Raw genomic sequence first — 19,557 nt, forward strand, 5'->3', positions numbered from 1 at the left:
TCTAGGGTGTGCTGCTTCGCATGCCTGCATGCAAAACTGGAGGTGAACTTCAGTATGAATTGTGGTGGACAGGGTTTCAAAGTTAACCCGCCCTGGCCACTGGTAGGGTCCACCTGCTAGTGCTAAGAGACCAGGCCTTCTATGGTCTAGTAGGGGAATGTGCTCCCTCAGGAGACTGTTCTGGTCATGAAGCCTGATCCTGATTTCCCAGTTTCAAATTCGGTAGCTCTGGCCATAGTGCCACATCTCCCACCCCTACCCCCCCCGAACACCTTTTGCCCCACTGAGATAAACTTGCACTGCCTTCAGCTACAACCCGATTGTGCCCAGTTAGAAATACCTGGATGTGACTTAATTTTTGAGAGTGAGAAGTGAGAAATTGTGCTGGACAGTCCTGCTGGTTTTGTTACTGAGGGCCGGTTTTTCAGCCCCCAGTAACAAAACCCGTCTCTCACCCTTTCAGCCTCCTGCCTCCTGCCTCCCACCCGATGCCCATTACACCAGTCCTGCCTTGGTGCCTGGGCCTATTTGTTTTCACAGTCCTACCTTGGATGGGGTACACAAGTGGCTCTGGTGCTCGAGTGTCACAGAACTAGACACCTAGGGCTGCTTTTTATTTCATATCCTTAAAAAAGGTAAACAGTATTTTTAAAAAGACTGCATCCCTGAACACAGACAGAGCAGCATTACCCATTTTATGAAATAAAATAAGGAAAACAGTCAGAGCGCATAGAAACTGCACCCTTCCTGTTTGTATTTGCAGCAGTGCGCCATGTGCGCTTTCGCTTTAATAATGCCTGCTGTTTACTTTAAATACACTTGTGAGATGCCAGCTTCGAAGCCAGTCGTTGTTTTGCGCTCCCCCAGCCCGCTGCCAGTAGTAGAAAAAAATGTTTGAGGCGTTTCAGCATTGCACGTCCATGCATACAAATAATGATAATGCACTTACTGTTCTATACTATATGTACATACTTACATTTAAGGACTGGGCTAGTGGTGGGAGGTTGAAGGTCGAGTTAGACCTCGCTTGAATGAGTTGAGTAATTTTTATTATTATTGTAACATTTGTTGAGCGCTACTGTTACCCGTAGGTGTCCTGGTGCTATGTGAAATCTTGCCTGAGGATCGAACCAGTGTCATGCTAATCAGTAAACAGCCAGGTTTTTAAAGCTTTTTGAAAGGCCATAAGGCTCGACATACCTCTAAGGTATAGGGGAAGCTTGTTCCAAGTTATTTATTTATTTGAATTACGTAAGGTAGAGTGTACCCCTGATGTGATTTGGAAGACATTTATTTCCATGGAAGAGTTTAGAGTAGTCGAAAGAGTTAGAACTTTGAGGGAGCACATTGGGGGGCAAGACAGGGCTTCTCGCGATGAGAGGATGATGGCTAGCTGATCTCATGGAACGAATGGGAGTGTTCAAAGCCACTACCCATTGGGCGAGGTAGAAGGGAATGACTCTGAATGGCTTCGCAAGCGAGACTTGAAAGACTCTTGTAATTCACCCTATGTGTGGCTGATGGCTCACTACTTTGTGTGTGTTTCCTGGGGCAGGAGGGGTTAGACGTTGTGTGCTGTATGGAATGCCAGAGTGTTCACCACGGTAAACAAATACATTATTATTTTATACAGTAGTTTTATGAATCATTAGAACTTGTTTAAAGACAACCTTTGTTAAGCTTTAAAATTGTTAGTTTGTGGTCAGGTGGCTGACTGTGGTGAAAATTCTACTTGAACAATTATAAATGTCTATACTTGAACTGGTATGAAGTGGTTGAAACTGGATCCATTTGCATCCTATCAGTTGTTTATTGTGCATTATTGTACATATGATAAATACAAAATGTATAAAATAAAGAATGTATGTAATTAGGAAGGGGATTTGCACTGGTTAAATACTAGTTTCAATCAATATCAATCAATCAATCAATCAATCATAGGCATTTATACCGCGCACTACTCACCCGGAGGGTCTCAAGGCGCTTTGGGGGGGGGGGGGGGGGTCCGCTACTGCTCGAACAGCCAGGTCTTGAGCTTCTTCCTGAAGGAGAGGTGGTCTTGGGTCAGGCGTAGGTCGGTCGGGAGGGAGTTCCAAGTCTTGGCGGCCAGGTGGGAGAAGGACCTTCCTCCTGTTGTCGCTCTGCGGATGCGGGGGACGGCTGCGAGGGCATGATTGGTCGAGCGGAGATGGCGTTTGGGAGCGTAGAAGTTGAGGCGGCTGTTGAGGTAGGTCGGGCCTTGGTTGTGTAGGGCTTTTTGTGCGTGGGTGAGGAGCCGGAAGGTGATTCTTTTGTTGATCGGGAGCCAGTGCAGGTCTCTCAGGAGTCTGGAGATGTGGCTTCGTCTGGGGACGTCGAGGATGAGTCTCGCCGAGGCGTTCTGGATCCGCTGGAGTCTCTTCTGGAGCTTGGCGTGGTTCCGGTGTAGAGGGCGTTGCCGTAGTCCAGTCGGCTGGTGACGAGGGCCTGGGTGACCGTCTTCCTGGTCTCGGTGGGGATCCACCGGAAGATCTTACGTAGCATGCGCAGGATGTTGAAACAGGACGAGGAGGTGGCGTTGACTTGTCTGGTCATGGAGAGGGAGGAGTCCAGGATGAAGCCCAGGTTGCGTGCGTGGTCTGTCGGTTTGGGTGCGTTGCCCAGGGCGGGGGGCCACCAGGAGTCGTCCCAAGCGGAGGGTGAGGAGCCCAGGATGAGGACTTCCGTCTTGTCTGTGTTCAGTTTCAGGCGGCTGGTCGTCATCCACTCGGCCACGTCTTTCATGCCTTCGTGTAGGTTGGCTCTGGCGGTGGCGGGGTCGTTGGTCAGGGAGAGGATCAGCTGGGTGTCATCAGCGTAGGAGATGATGTTCAGGTTGTGTTGGCGTGCGATGGCTGCAAGGGGGCTCATGTAGACGTTGAAGAGGGTGGGGCTGAGCGAGGAGCCTTGGGGAACGCCGCAGATGACTTCCGTGGCTTCTGATCTGAATGGGGGCAGGCGGACTCTCTGTGTCCTTCCGGCGAGGAAGGAGGTGATCCATTCCAGTGCTTTCTCCTCGATTCCGACGTTGCTGAGACGCTGCACTAGGGTGCGGTGGCAGACAGTGTCGAATGCCGCGGAGAGGTCCAGGAGGATGAGGGCCGCTGTTTCTCCGTTGTCCAGCAGGGTTCGGATGTCGTCGGTGGCAGCGATGAGGGCGGTCTCGGTGCTGTGGTTGGCCCGGAAGCCTGACTGAGATGGGTCGAGGGATCCAGTCGTCTCGAGGAAGGCTGCCAGTTGCTTGTTGACGGTCTTCTCGATGACTTTGGCTGGAAACGGGAGGAGCGAGATGGGGCGGTAGTTCTTGAGTTCGGTGGGGTCCGCCGTTGGTTTCTTTAGTAGAGCGCTGAGTTCGGCGTGCTTCCAGCTCTCAGGGAAGGTGGCGGTGTCGAAGGAGGTGTTGATGATGTCCCGCAGGTGGGGTGCGATGACAGCGTCGGCCTTGTTGAAGACGTGGTGAGGGCAGGGGTCGGTTGGAGATCCGGAGTGGTAGGAGTTCATCGTGCGGATGGTGTCTTCGAGGTTGATCGGTGTCCAGGCGTTGAGGGTGGTGGTGGGGGGCGTTGGTGCGGTCGTGGGGAGCGTTGTTTGTGTGCTGAAGCTGTTGTGTATGTCAGCGATCTTGTTGTGGAAGTAGGAGGCGAGGGAGTTGCAGAGGTCTTGCGACGGGGTGATGTCGTTGATTCCGGCGTTGGGGTTGAAGAGCTCTCTCACGATGTTGAAGAGTTCCTTGCTGTTGTGTGCGTTGTTGTCCAGCCGGTCCTTGAATGCTGTTTTCTTGGTGTCGTGGATCAATTGATGGTGCTTTCGGGTGGCGAGCTTGAGGGTGGTCATGTTGTCCGGTGTTGGGTCTCTTCTCCAGGCTTTCTCGAGGGCACGGCAGTTCTTCTTGGAGCTCTTGAGTTCGTCGGTGAACCACGGGGCCTTCTTGCTTCCGGGTCTGCTGGGCGGGGTCCTCAGAGGGGCGAGTTCGTCCGCGCAGGTGCAGATCCATTTCGTGAGGTTGTCGGCGGCTTGGCTGGGGTTCGCTGAGCTGTCGGGAGGGTGCTGGCTCAGGGATGCGGCGAGTTGGTCGGCTGTGATCTTGTTCCAGCTTCTTCGTGCAGCCTGTTGCTGGTGGTGGTGGACCGTGGTTCTTCTGAAGGTGAAGTGGATGCAGCTGTGGTCCGTCCAGTGGAGTCCAGTGGCGTGGCTGAAGGTGATGTCTTTGCTGGACGAGAAGATGGAGTCGAGTGTGTGTCCGGCGAGGTGGGTGGGGGTGGTCACCAGCTGCTTGAGTCCGAGGGTGGTGAGGTTGTCAAGCAGGGTGGTGGTGTTGCGGTCGTTGTTGTTCTCCAGGTGGAAGTTGATGTCCCCGAGGAGGATGTAGTCGGCGGAGGGGAGGGCGTGCGGGCTGATGAAGTCGGCGATGTCTTCGCTGAATTGAGTGCGTGGTCCCGGGGGTCGGTAGATCAGGGTGCCCCCGAGGGTGGTCTTGGGGTCGGTGTGGATCTGGAAGTGCAGGTGTTCGGCGGTTGTCAGGGTATCGTCGGTGTTGGTCGAGATGCGGATGCTGTTCCTGTGGATGATGGCGATACCTCCTCCAGTCTGTTTGTCGCGGTCTCTCCAGATGATCTTGTAGCCCTCTGGGATGGCGATGGCGATGTCGGGCGCTGATGATTCGTTCATCCAGGTTTCCGTGAGGAAGGCGACGTCAGGAGCTGTGGTGTCGAGGAGGTTCCAGAGTTGGACAGCGTGTCTGTGGACGGAGCGGGTGTTGAGCAGGATGCACTTGAGGTGGTTGCTGCTGGTGTTCGGCTTGGTGGGCGCTGGTGCAGTGCAGGTCCGGATGCAGGTGAACTTGCAGGGCTGGCAGGTGAAGGGTCCGTGGGTGCGTCTCGGGGTGGCTCGGTAGCATCCAGGGGTTCGGCCGGTGTTGAGTGCGTTGAGGGTGGCGGCGTCGTACGTCCAGCAGGTGGGCTGGGGTCTGCGGGGGCCAGGGGTCCTGGCACTGGGCGCGGTCCAGGCACGGACGGGCGTAGACGGGCTTACCTTTGGCGCACCTTCGGCGCTCAATCGGTGCTCCCGCTGCGCGCGTCCGCTGCGCGGTCGCTCTGGGGGCGTCATAAGAGGGGAGCCGGGAGGGAGGGTCTGCGGGGAGGCGGGGAGCGCGGGAACCAATCGGCGGGCGGGGTCTCGTGGGAAACCGGCGGGAAAAGCCTGGGGGCTCGGCGGCGGCCCTGCGGTGGCTGGGGCGGCTCTGCGGCGGCCCTGCGGCGGCTGGGGCGACGTGCAGTGCGAGGCTCAGGCAGCAGCTAAGGAGGAGCAGGCGGGGGGTGTGGGGGCGACCAGGCCAAGGGCGCAGTGGTCGCAATATAGACTAATGGATACCAATTCTAAGATATAGCTGCAGTGAACATAGATGTTCTCGATTTTATTTCCAGCCTGTGCCAAAATCCAGCTGGACAACGTTCATTACTCTTGGGTTTTTGTTTTTGTCACTATTTAAACCTTTTTCTTTGCTGTTAATGACTGCATTGCTTAATGCTCCTAACCGGGTCCAGTGAAACTATGTGTAATTAATAGAAGTGCAGTTCAGTTTAATAACCGCTGATCACGTGTCTTGGCAGATTTTGTACATTGCTTCATGAGTATGTTTATAAGGGTCGATGCTGTTGGACAGAGATCATAATAAATTGTATGGAAACCCCTCATGTTCTCTGTAGATTGTAAGGGGGAAATTTACAAGCCCCTTGCATCTCTTTTACGCCGCCGTTGCGTCACTTTTGTGACACAGCGGCAGTGCAAAAGATGCGCCATGGTGCGGGGTATTTACAACGTGACGCATCTCCCAGATGCGTCACGTTGTAAAGCCCTGCGCTAGAAGGAGGCGTTCCTGCGCAGGCGAGGGGGGGGGGCGTTCCGGTGCAGGAACGCCTCCTAAAAGTGGCTGAGTGAAATCTACAAGATTTCACTCAGTCACTTTGGGGCACATGCTGCATCAAAACCCTGCACCTGCTTGAAGCAGGCGTAAGGATTGATGCAGCATTGTGAGAATAGGTCCCCCAGAGCAATGCTGGAGCTGTGTCGCGCTTGCGACAAAACTCCAGCAATGCGCCGCCTTTACGGCACAGATGCGTCACTCATCTGTGACGTTTTTGCCCCATGGTGCGCTGCATTGTAAATGCAACGCATCCATGGTGGCGGCGGCATGGCGCACAATAAATGGCACATCCCTGGGGATGCGACAGTTATTGTAAATCTGCCCCAAAGTTCTTGCTTTGTTTGCTGGTTTTACGTGTATACTGTGATTTTCTTTGTATCTGCTTTTTTAAATGCGAATTTACTAAACAGCGCTCGCTATACAAGACTGTCAAAGTTTGCTTTTCACAAACATGGACAAGCATTTACAGTGGAATATGTCTCACATTTGCGAGACTTTGAGGTATTGACATTATAAATGACAAACCTTTTATCTGTGTTGGTTTTGAAAACAGGTAAATAAAAGGCATTGTCATTAACAATACCATTACCTTAAAATTTCGCAAATGCGAGACCTATCAATCAATCAATCATACCATTTGTATAGCGCACTACTCACCCGGGAGGGTCTCAAGGCGCTTGGGGGAGGGGGAATGCTACTGCTCGAACAGCCAGGTCTTGAGTTGTTTCCTGAAGGCGAGATGGTCCTGGGTCAGCCGAAGGTGGATGGGGAGGGATTTCCACGTCTTGGCAGCCAGGTAAGAGAAGGATCTTCCTCCGGCGGTTGCTCTTCGGATGCGTGGTATGGCTGCGAGGGCGAGGCTGGTGGACCGTAGCTGGCGGGTGGGCGTGTAGAAGGTCAGGCGGTCGTTGAGGTACTTGGGGCCCAGGTCGTGGAGAGACTTGTGTGCATGGGTGAGGAGCCGGAACGTGATCCTCTTGTCGACAGGGAGCCAGTGCAGGTTCCTCAGGTGGCTGGAGATGTGGCTGCGTCGGGGGACATCCAGGATGAGTCGGGCAGAGGCGTTCTGGATGCGCTGGAGTCTTTTCTGTAGCTTGGCTGTGGTTCCGGCGTAGAGGGCGTTTCCGTAGTCCAGTCGGCTGGTGACGAGTGCCTGGGTGACAGTCTTCCTGGTCTCGGTCGGGATCCAGCGGAAGATCTTGCGAAGCATACGCAGGGTGTTGAAGCACGATGAGGAGACGGCGTTGACTTGTCTGGTCATCGAGAGGGAGGAGTCCAGGATGAAGCCCAGGTTGCGTGCGTGGTCGGTTGGCTTGGGTGCGGTGCCCAGGGCTGGGGGCCATCAGGAGTCGTCCCAGGCGGAGGGCGAGGATCCCAGGATGAGGACTTCCGTCTTGTCTGAGTTCAGTTTCAGGCGGCTGTCCTTCATCCACTCGGCGACGTCTTTCATCCCTTCGTGTAGGCAGGTTCTGGCGGTGTCGGGGTCTCTGGTGAGGGAGAGGATCAGCTGAGTGTCGTCGGCGTAAGAGATGATGTTGAGGTTGTGCTGGCGTGCGATGGCTGCAAGCGGTCTCATGTAGACGTTGAAGAGAGTGGGGCTGAGTAAAGATCCTTGCGGGACGCCACAGATGACTTCGGTGGCCTCGGAGCGAAACGGGGGGAGGCGGACTCTTTGTGTTCTTCCGGCGAGGAACGAGATGATCCACTCCAGTGCCTTGTCTTGGATACCGATGCTGCTGAGGCGCTGGACTAGGGTGCGGTGGCAGACAGTGTCGAACGCAGCGGAGAGGTCCAGGAGGATGAGGGCCACTGTTTCCCCTTTGTCGAGCAGGGTCCGGATGTCATCGGTGGCTGCGATGAGGGCGGTCTCGGTGCTGTGGTTGGCTCTGAATCCGGACTGTGAGGGGTTGAGGGATCCGTTCGTGTCGAGGAAGGCGGTCAGCTGTCTGTTGACGATCTTCTCGATGACATTAGCAGGAAAAGGGAGGAGCGAGATGGGGCGGAAGTTCTTGAGGTCGATGGGGTCCGCTGTAGGTTTCTTCAGGAGGGCGCTGAGCTCGGCGTGCTTCCAGCTCTCCGGGAAGGTGGCGGTGTTGAATGAGGTGTTGATGATGTTCCGGAGTTGGGGTGCGATGGTGGAGTCGGCCTTGTTGAAGACGTGGTGAGGGCATGGATCGGTCGGTGATCCGGAGTGGATGGGTTTCATCGTGCGGGCTGTGTCTTCGGTGGTTACCGTGGTCCAGGTGCGGAGGGTGGCAGTGGGGGGCGTTGGTTCGACGGTTGGGTGCGTGGGTGGTGCGCCGAAGCTGTTGTGGATGTCAGCGATCTTGCGGTGGAAGAACGAGGCGAGGGAGTTGCAGAGGTCTTGTGACGGAGTGATGTCGGTGGTGCCGGTGCTGGGGTTGGAGAACTCCTTGATGATGGTGAAGAGCTCTTTGCTGTCGTGGGCGTTGTTGTCCAGTCGTTCCTTCAGTGATTTCTTCTTGGTGGTGCGGATGAGCTGGTGGTGCTTGCGGGTAGCGTGTTTGAGGGCGGTCATGTTGTCGGTGGTCCGGTCGAGGAGCCAGGCTTTCTCGAGGGTGCGGCAGGTCTTCTTGGATTCCTTGAGTTCGTCGGTAAACCAGGATGCCTTCTTGCTTCTGGGTCTGCTGGGAGGGTTCTTTAGTGGCGCGAGGTCATCGGCGCAGGCGGTCAGCCACTGGGAGAAGTTGCGGGCTGCTTCGTTGGGGTCCGTTGTGTTGGCGGGTGGGCTCTGGCTGAAGGAGGTGGTGAGCTGGTCCGCGGTGATCTTGCTCCAATTCCTGTGAGGTACCTGTTGCGGGTGGTGGTGGGTCGTGGATCTCTTGAAGCTGAAGTGGACGCAGCTGTGGTCGGTCCAGTGGAGTCCGGTGGCGTGGCTGAAGGTGATGTACTTGCTGGAAGAGAAGACGGGATCAAGCGTGTGGCCAGCGTAGTGGGTGGGGGTTTTGACCAGTTGCTTGAGTCCGGTTCCAGCAGGGCGGTGGTGTTGCGGTCCTTGTTGTTCTCCAGGTGGAAGTTGAGGTCCCCTAGTAGGATGTAGTCAGCGGAGGGGAGGGCGTGTGGGCTGATGAAGTCTGCGATGTCTTCGCTGAATTGTGTGCGTGGTCCCGGGGGTCTGTAGACGAGGGTGCCTCTGAGGGTCGTCTTAGGGTCGGTGTGAATCTGGAAGTGGAGAAGTTCGGCTGCGGCGAAGGAGTCGTTGGCGTCGGTCGTGATGCGGATGGTGTTCCGGTGGATGATGGCGATGCCTCCTCCGGTCTGGTTGATGCGGTCCTTCCTGATGATCTTTTACCCGTCCGGGATGGCGATGGCGATGTCGGGTGAAGAGGAGGCGTTCATCCAGGTCTCCGTGAGGAAGGCGACGTCCGGTGAAGTAGCGTCGAGGAGGTTCCAGAGTTCCACGGCGTGCCTGTGGACGGAGCGGGTGTTGAGCAGGATGCACTTCAGGTGGTTGCTGCTGGTGTTAGTCTTGGCGGGTGCGGGGCAGGTTCGGAGGCAGGTGAACTTGCATGTGCGGCAGGTGAAGGGTCCATGGGTGCGTCTCGGGGTGGCTTGGCAGCAGGCGTGGGTCCGGCCGGCATTGAGTGCGTTGAGAGTGGCGGCGTCGTAGGTCAGTCGGGTCGTCTTGCATCGGCGGGGAGGGCCAGGGGTCCTAGCGCTGGGCGCGGTCCAGGCGCGGACGGGCGCAGACGGGCTTACCTTTGGCGCACCTTCGGCGCTCATTCGGTGCTCCCGCTGCGCGCGTCCGCTGCGCGGTCGCTCAGGGGGCGTCATAAGTAGTACGCCGGGAGGGCGGGTCACCTGGGTGGCGGGAGCGGGGCGGCCAGTGGGCAGGGGGGGGCGGAGTCGGCTGGTGGTCAGTGGCGGGAAGGAGGGCCGAGGGCGGCTCAGCAGCGGCTGGGTCGTCCGGCGGCTGGGGGGGAGGCTAACAGGTAGGGGAGAGCAGCAGAAGGGGGGGAAATAGGGAATAGGGAAATAGGGGTACAGAAGGCAAGGGGCAAGGAGAAGGTCAATACAGGAGACAGGAGGCGAGGCGAGGAGGAGACAGGAGGCAGAGAACCAGAGAAAACCAACAGGCAGAGGGGAAAAACGGAGGCAGCAGGAGGGGGGGAAACTGAAAGGCAACGCAGTCAGCCGGCAGCAGGCAGCGCACTGGTGGTCAGCGGGCAGGAGCAGCGGTGGTTGGGGGCGACCTCGCCTGGAATAGGCTCAGCGGTCGCTCAGCGGTCCCTATTGCGTTGTAAATACTAATTTTTAAAAGCGCCAAGGTTTGGGCACAGTCTGCCAGGAATTCTTTGTGGTCAGTCTGAGTGAGCCCAAAAACAAAGGGCAGATGAGGTCAAGGGTGGTGTGTAAACACATCCTGATGTGACCATTGTATTGGTCACAGTGGGGGCAGGCAGGGGGCCGCCTCACTAAATGAGGTGTAAATCACTGCAGCAGCGGGGCCATCAAAAGAAGCCGGTTTCACTGCTGATTGATTGCTCCTACAGTGAAACACTTATCCTACAGTATTGTCGGGCAGGGTCCTGGGCCCAGATACAGACGGGAAGGGGGCAGAAGTCGTGGCGACTTCAGAGGCTTTCCTCCATCTGCATCACACAGGGCTGGACAATCACGCTGTACTTTATACATTCGTACCATTCCTGTCATCCTGGGACGCATTTTTAAAATATAGAAGTAGGGGCACGGACTATGTAAAATTTTAAAAGTAAGGGCACGCCGTGCCCTTCCGTCCCCGCCCACTTCTACCACTGCAGATGCCAGTATCTCTACAGACCAGACAGCCAGAGGTCAGAGGGCAGTGAGAGACAGCAGAAGGTTTACCATTGTAAGTTACAGTGTAACCTTCAAAATGAGACACTTGACAGAGGTAATGTCCATCCATCTGAGGTTTTGATTCCAGGATAGCCTTCATTTAGCCCACTGGACGAATGCCTCACCTTGACCTCAGACGTTAGGCAGTAAGCAGAGTCATTATTGTGAAGATACTACTTCATAGATTGGGTTACTTTTCAAGTCACCATCACAGGAAATGCTGCAATTCTCATAGCTTGTTGTTTATTTTAATTACACAGCTCATCTTCCTTTCTACCTCGCTGCTGTCAGCTGATGCCCAGCCTGCTTCTGGGGAGCATGCTGCGTGCTACAGTGACATGTCTGCAGTCTGAGGATAGATAAACTGTTGAGAACGAGCCCAGCTCAACATGACCTTTCAAGGTCACAAGTCACAAGTCGCCAGACCCTTCTACCGCTGTAGAGGACCTCACTACTCGCCATCTCTACATTTGTGCACCCACCTATCTGGCATAATCTCTGCAGAGTTCGATTAGTGGATGGAATCTGGAACAGTAGCGTTTCACGATTGGACACTTTTAACGTTACACTCGACTCCAGATTTCATTGTGAAAATGTGTACCTGATGTTACATTGCTGTATTTTAATATTAATGTTTTATCCTTATGATGTAGTTCCAGCTGCGGATTCATGCTCATAACCCTCTTTGGTCTTCATACAAAGCCTTGCATGTCATAGATTGGTACATGGTCCCTTTTCTCCGATTGGTTGTCGTTGGCAGTTCTCTGATTTCTTCTAATGGGCTTTCTCTTACAGTCCCTCACTAAGAGTGGCCAAAGTCCCACTGTATTAAGGCTTTTGGTAATTTAGCATCTGTCATGACTGATACCTGCTGTAATGGTAATGCCAAGTTTGCAATGATATAGACATTATAAATTCTTACCTTAGAGGTTCTGCTGGAATGTGGCATAATTTATGGATAAAGAGGCTACACAATCAATTTCTGCTTTTGAAACTGTAATTCCAGACCTATATCCAGGAGCAAGTTCTCCATGTTTGACGTAAAGGATTTGTCCCCAGTAAACAATGTGGTATATGCAGTGTTATCGCATGCAGTTATACTGTAGGACTCGTAATCCATTTTGGGTCAAAATTACTGTTTCTGATCAAAGTTGAATTAAGATCAAAATTGTAATGGGGTCGTAAGTTTACATGTTTGAGGCACTGCAGACACATACCTGGACAGCATTTCCATTGAGGGAGCGGTCAAGCTGTACAGTCAGAAAGGCGGATGTTGTCAGCTCATCTCTTGTTGCATTCATTCCTTGCCTAAGGAAGAGAAACAAAGAAGCAGCATTAGAAACACACATGCCCGTAGAATATTGATGTTTTACGCACCAAGACCCTCGTGGTTCTGGGGCGGACTCTGAACAGAAACTACGTCATATAGGGCAAGGTACTAAGGTGTGTTTAATTTTGAGTATGAGATAATGCACAGTGTTTGAGTGCATGCTGAAGAATAAAGAAGTATTTGACTGCAGCTTTTGTGTGACGTTTTTCATTTGCATGCTCCAGGGCTGGGGAAGACACAACATCTGGCTATGAGTAGGAGATCCGTAGCCCGAAGAAAACAAGAGTGCTCTCCCTGAGAGTTTGCAAGGGTACTGAAAACTGCTTGTGCATGCCATGTGTGGTTCAAATCGATACAAAGCAGTCTGCAACTGGTACATGTGGAGTCAAAGCCCTACTCCAGCCCATGCACGGCTAAAAAAGACAGTGAGGGCACACAGCAGAGGAGCACATTCAAACGCCCACCAAAACCGCTGGTGAAGTAGTTGACAGAGATGCTGCGCTGCTCCCCGAATACGGAACAATTATTCAAATGAAGCAGAACGGTAATGGCAGCGACAACCTGGTACGAGAAACAGAGCATTTACTCACCATCAAAGACAAGTGAAGCATTGTATGACCTTAGATTGGGTGTGGTGACACAAGTTCAAGCAGACTGAAACAAGTTCAAGCAGAAGGGTTGTGCTTGCAGAAGTTGCAGAGGGCAGCTGGGTACAGCAAAAGCTGCCAGGAACAGCACTTGCTCTCATTGCCAGAAAAAGGGAGCGTTAAATAGAATGCAGCCATGTTCCTACAGCCACTACCGCCCTTCCACACTTCTAAGAAGCAGAACATTGGTGACAGGTGGGCTGCAAGGATCAAAACATTAGAAGACTTCATAGATGCACTAGAAGAAGAAGATGAAGAGCAGACCACCAAATACTTAAAAAATCGTGCTAAAGAAAGGTTCACAGACCAAAAAGTAAACGAAGTCCAAGTTCAACCTCTACAATTGGTTGGTGAAACAATAGACACATTTGTTGAAAGACTTATTACACTCATCATACATTGCAAGTTCTGTGATTTCACCGATGAAGAAGCCATATGCTTCAGAGCAGGGACGGCTTTAGCTTTAGCCCTGGTGGCGCCCAGTACGACAATGTTTTTTGTCGCCCCCCAATGACCACCTCCGCCACGGATTCCCTCCCTACCACCCTTTAACAGTCTCCATAACCACTCTCTCTTAGATGCGTTTAATTTGATAGTGTCACTCATAAAAGTGATGGGTGTCAGAGCACTTTACATAACACACACTTTGCACAGAAACTCTCAATCATAGGTGTGTAAACCAGTGTATAGGACATGTTACATAAGACAGAGGACAACAAGGGGTGGATTCACATGTCATCCATACAGTTAGGCAGTATAGTTGAAGAGTACTTGGTTTGGAGAAGCACAAACTCTGATTTTAAAATGTAACACAATGGATTGGGGCTCTCTTTACTAACAAGAACTGATTTGTACCCAAAATGAACCTTTTTGCAACATTAGAATAATGAAAGTCTAGGGGAAATTCCATATGCTCTAATCTATACCTTGAAGTCTGCACGCAGTTCTTTGTTGACAGTTAATAGCTCACTGTAAACTACAACTGACAAAAGGAAATCTCTGCCAAAAGCAGTAACCCACTGACCTGTTTACATTACATTCACTTTGTGATCTGCATGGTACATGTTCTTTGCAGCTGGCATATTAACCCCCGGCACTACCTTACCATGAATCAAAACTTGCACAAGTCAAAACTTGTACAAGACAAAATTCTGATCTTGCCAGAAAGAACATTAATCACTGGAGTTTTCTTGACAAATTAATTGTTGCCTGAAAATTGCTGGAGGCCAAGAACATCGCAGCAGGTGCTTTTAAACACAATATAAACTAGCAAACAGGCACCCCCATGCGAATTCAGCACCCGGTGCTGTGGCACCGGTTGCACCAACCTAGAGCTGGCCCTGCACCAGAGTCATTAATGGCTACCTTTCAGATTCGTTTAGAAGGCACATGTTGAGAGAAACACATAGCCTGGAGTAAATGTTGATGACTGCCAGAGCAGAAAAATGAGCAGACCGACAAGCTGCTGACATGTAAGCAGGAACAGTTCACAATGGATCAGCCCTACCCGTGAAAAGCAAGCACAAGCAAAAACAAGATGCACTTAAGTCGACATCTTTAAAGTAATCAAAATTATTCTTCCGATGTTGATTTTCCTTTCCTTATGAAGATGAATGATCAGCCATCAGGCAGATCTGCAAAGGTTGAACGTTTAACAGTTTATCCCCTATGCCTTACCTCGGTCGATCAGGGTTAAAGGTGTACACCTGGCCCACTTCTGAGCCACTGCAAAGCCAAAGGTCCTTCGCAGCGACAATGCAACGGAAAAAGACATTGGTGCAAGCCCCCATCCACGTTCTACAAGGGACTTCATTGAGTGGCTGTTTGCTCAGCTTTGCACTGCTGCTCACATGGTGTTGATATCCCTCAACTACAAACTCTGCGCTCAGTCTGAGATCATGTGCCAATTTCCATTGTGTTTTCATGGCCTGTAAAAACTCAAGAAAATGGAAGTAGAGCTTCATATCACTGAAGACATTGCCCTGGTGCTCATCGACACTGTAGAATTGCTTTCCATCTACAAGAAGCTGTAGAGAAAGAGTTGGAAGCGCTTTTAATGCACAACATCATGGAACATTCCACAGGGCCCACACCACGGGTTTCGCCCATAGTTGTAGTACCAAAAAAAGGACAGTAGTGGAGAAGTGTGTTTTTGCGTTGATATGCGTCAAACAAACAAAGCCATAGGGAGGGAGAAACATTCTGGTTCACATATAGCAGACATGATCATGCAATTAAACTGAGCCAAAGATTTTTCCCATCTTGTCCCGAATAAAGGATACCATCAACTTGAACTGGAGAACTGCTGGTACATTACTTGCTTTTCGACTAATGTTGCTATCCTCTGCTGCTGAGATATTTCAGGGTGTTATTCGCTGAGTTACCCAACCTGGAACGCATGCTTTCAAATACAGTGATGAAATACTTGTTTTTGGGAGAACACAAGAAGAATACTATAAAGCCCTTAACCAGGTGTACCAGTTACTTGTTGATGCCGGTCTCATTCTGAATGCTTCCAAGTGTGAGGTTCACAAATCAAACTCAAGTTTTTATGCACATATTCTCTGATTTTCATATTCTGTGATGGCTGGAGGACTCCAGATCCAGCCAAGGTGCAAGCATGATCATCCCCTTGCCCCCCAAATGTTAATATACCACAATCCAGATGTTAATATACTACAATCCTTTCTATGCATTGCCAGTTTTTGATCATGATACATTTGCAACTTTGCTACAGCAAGCACCCCATTTAGAGACTTCACAAAGTAAAATGATCTCCAGAAGGCGACAGGAGTTTCAGAAACATTAAACATGCGATTAAAAATGCAACTGAGATAACATACTCTGACCCCAAGTTACATACTGAAATATTGGTCGATGCACACCCGGGAGGGCTGGGGCAATCCTTGCTCAACATATTGAACATCCAAATGTTCAGAGACACATTGTGGCCTATGCCAATCAGAGCCTGTCTGAGACAGATCGTGCATACTCCCAGCTGGAAAAGGAGAGTCTAACTGTGGTGAGGGCCAGCGAACAGTTTCATGTATTCTTATACGGAAAATGATTCACTGTCATCACAGATCACCCGACATTACTCACAATTTTTGAGAACCCGATGGCTAAGATGCCCCCAAGCATTGAGAGGTGTGGGTTAAGACTGCAAGAGTATGACTGTGCCATTGTGCACAAATGGGAAAAGGAAGAAAATCCAGCAGATTACTTTTCACAAGTGCTGTTACATCGTCATAGTTCGACATCCAAGACAGCTGAAGCATATCTCAAATTTATCGTGAGGTCCAGCCGCCAGTGACTCTATTGATAGAATAACTCATTGATGCCACCAATGCAGATCAAAACATGATTATCATTAAAGAATGTATTGCTACGCAATCACAGAGGAGAAGTATCCGGCCTCTTGCTAATGATGCTGAATTCCAAAAGTTCCAAAAATTTGCATGGCCAAGTTAGCCATTACTCCAGAAGGCATACTACTGGAAGGCTCAAGAATCGTCTTACCTGAAAGCGTATGACAGAGGGTCATTGAGCTGGCCCATAAAAGACACTGTGGCACTATAGCCACCAAAATAGTCCTACAAGATCGAGTGTGGCTTCCTTGAGTAGATGAGTGAGTTGAGAAGGATCTGAAAATGCACCACCTTTGCAAATGCTTGTCTGCTAATGTGACACAACACCTAGTGTTGCGTCACCGAGTCTGACCTTCCTTCTCATCCCTGGAAGAGAGTTGCAGTTGCATTCTTGGTATCTTTTGGAAATGGGCACCACCTCATGGTAGTCAATGATGAATATTCACGGTTTCCTTTGGTGGAAGACCTATCTTCAACAACCCATGACAAGATCATAGAACAAATTCATGACATCTTTGCAACGTGGGACATTCCCGAAATCTGCAAATCTGACAATGGCCACCCTTTAACAGAAAAGAGTTCAAAGAGTTTCTTCTCTGACTCAATGTCAAACACCAAACGAGTACACCTCTGTGGCCCCAAGCCAATTGTGTAGCTAAATGATTCATTGGCACCCACAAGAGAGTCATCGAGTGAGCGTCCATAGATGGAGTTGAAACAAGCCATTTGCTAGGCCCTCAGGGCCTATCAATCAATTCCTCACTCCACAACTGGTAAGAGTCCAGGTACCTTGCTTTTGGGCGAGCCGTCAGAACGAAACTACCCCAATGAACCTCTGATCAATCAGTGAATACTGGTCAAGTTCGTGACACCGACGCGACCCGGAAAAGGAAAATTAAAACATGTGCTGATTGGCTTCGTCATGTTCAGGAGACAAGATTTTGGTTAAACAGAAACAAAGACTGAAAATGGACACTCCTTTTGCTGCTTATCCTCTAGAGGTTGTGGTGTGCAAGAGACATATGATAAAAGCACATCCTCCTGGACAATCCATCACTCGGGACACATCACATTTCAATGACACTTGTCGAGTCCTCAAACCATGCGTAGAGCAGCACTGTGAGCAGGTCTGGCTCAACCACCTGAGCCTTTGTCACCATTGTCTGATTAGGGTAGACCTCTATCATCTCGGACCACCAGGTCTGGCTGACAAGTGTAATCACTTGGCCAAGTAATTGAAGAAATTTGATTTTTGTAAGGTTCACCACTTTTTATTTAACACAGGGGGAGATGTGGCATATTGATGTTATACACACTAGGACCCTCATGGTTCCAGGGCGGACATTAAACAGGCACCAGGCCATATATGGGAAGGTGTTACGGTGTGGTTAATGATGAGTTCGAGATAATGCCTAGTGTGTGAGTATATACTGGAGAATATGAGAGGATGTGGTCTAACGGCTAGAGAGGTCAACCTCGAAGCTAGGGAACCAGGTTTGAGGCTCGACAGAGATGCTCAACATCCTGTGATTCTGGGTAAATTACTTAATCTCTCCGTGCCTACCAAAATGAACGTGTCTGTCTGTAACTGGTGCCAATGTAGAGTACTCTGACGCCTTCGGGTCGAGTTTGCGCTATTTAACCACCCCCCCAAAAAAAAGAAGTGTTTGACTGCAGCTCCCATGTGGCGTATTTCATTTGCATGCTCCAGGGCCGGGGAAGATGCTGCACTGCTGTTTACAACAAAGCAACAATCTTACAGCTTGGCTGAATGGGGAACATCCTTTACAACGCAACTTTTACAACGAAGAACCTTTACGACGCAACCATTACAACGCAACTTTTACAACGACTTGCGCTGGGGGGCGCTCTTGGATAGGGAATAGTTTCCAACACCCTCCCTACTATCCACGGGGACTGGAGTTGGAATAGTAAATTAAACTATTCACTATCCAGCGCCCCCCAACGCATGTCGTTGTAACGACTTGCGTTGTAAAACTTGCGTCGTAAAGGCATGCGTTGTAATAGCATGCGTTGTAACGTCATACATCCTGGCTGAATTCATCATCCTTGTCCTTGCACAGCTAAATTGGTTACCTCTCAAAAACTCAAAACTAAATACTCATTAAAAAACTTGCCTAACGTGCAATGGTCTCCATCTAAATATCCCTAAATACCCCACAAAGAAATTGGAAAATTAAGGAAGATCCAGGAGCAGAAAGCAGATACAACCTCCTACCTGATACTCCACGTGTCCACTACGAGCTACCCTACTTAGATTCCTTTGGGCACACACTGAAATCTGAAATATACGTCCAGTCCAGATAAGAAATGCACAACACCCATCTTCCAACAAGCTTTCAGAGGAAATTCCTCAAGTCAAATACCAAAATAGATAAACTTTAACTGATTCTTCCGTTGTCTATTACCTCACGATATAGTCTCAGAAAGACCCCCATATAATAGAAAAAGAGATTTAGACATTCTATATCTCCGACCAAAAATGTAAATGAGGTTTCATAAACTTCTGATTTTATGCAACACACATGAAAGTGACAGAATGGCATTTTTAAAAAAGGTTTGTTTATGTACAGGAAGGGACACCTTCCTGTACATACGCAAACCATGGCAATTTGCTTTTTCCATGTGTGATGCACAAGGCAGCACACTTGGAAAAAGTAAAAACAAGGAGAAATAAAGCATTTATCTTCGTTTTGCCGTTTAAGACCAGGATTTTCCTGGTCTTAACTTTGGTGCTGCCTCCTATTTAGCTGTCCTTGTGAATAGGGGGCAGCGTCAAAATCAATGGATGTTGCAGTGAACCGCCCACCACTGCACGCCCCTTTCATGCTAAATACAGCATAAAAGGCATATCGCCATCGCAACATCACTGAAAGTGGCGTTGTGGTGCCGATAGGGGCTTGTGAATATGCCCCTTAATTTAAAAAAAAGACTGAAGTGTGCGGCAAACTATACTTTTTAGATAGGCTTTCATCTGCGAGGGACCACCTATTTTCCTAATGGAAAGAAAAGACCTCTAGCAACACCATCATTGATCGATCAGTTAAACAAACACCCACCAAGCCAGATTCAGTTACTATTTGTGCCACCCAAAGCATAATCCAACCACGACCCTGACAACACTCTTGCAAGCAGAACTATTGAGAAGGTGCTGGGCTCAGGGAGGCTCTCGTCAGATAACCTTCCGCCTTGACAGGAAGCGGTCAGAAGAACCCAGACCCCTTAGGATGCAATAGACCAGAACATCTTTGAAGAAGCAGTAAGTTGATATGTTATACGATATACAACCCGTATTAAATAATTACATCACTGTGGGGACTGAGAGGGCTGACCAACATAAATGAGACGAAGGGGACTAAGGAAATTTGGCTAAGAAAAAACGAATTAGAAAAGATACGATGCGAATATTAT

At 50.3% G+C, this 19,557-nt stretch overlaps 1 protein-coding gene across 1 annotated transcript in view; it reads right to left on the reverse strand.

Annotated features, from left to right (window-relative positions):
* SCIN (scinderin) overlaps positions 1-19,557 on the reverse strand; it is a 308,708-nt gene that overhangs the window by 40,899 nt on the left and 248,252 nt on the right. The window contains exon 10 of the mRNA XM_078663781.1: positions 11,998-12,088. Within this exon, the coding sequence (XP_078519907.1) occupies positions 11,998-12,088 (91 nt within the window). The remainder of the gene's footprint in view (positions 1-11,997; positions 12,089-19,557) is intronic.

The sequence above is a fragment of the Lissotriton helveticus genome, chromosome 10, assembly GCF_964261635.1.
Source record: "Lissotriton helveticus chromosome 10, aLisHel1.1, whole genome shotgun sequence".
Classification (NCBI taxonomy): Eukaryota; Metazoa; Chordata; class Amphibia; order Caudata; family Salamandridae; genus Lissotriton; species Lissotriton helveticus.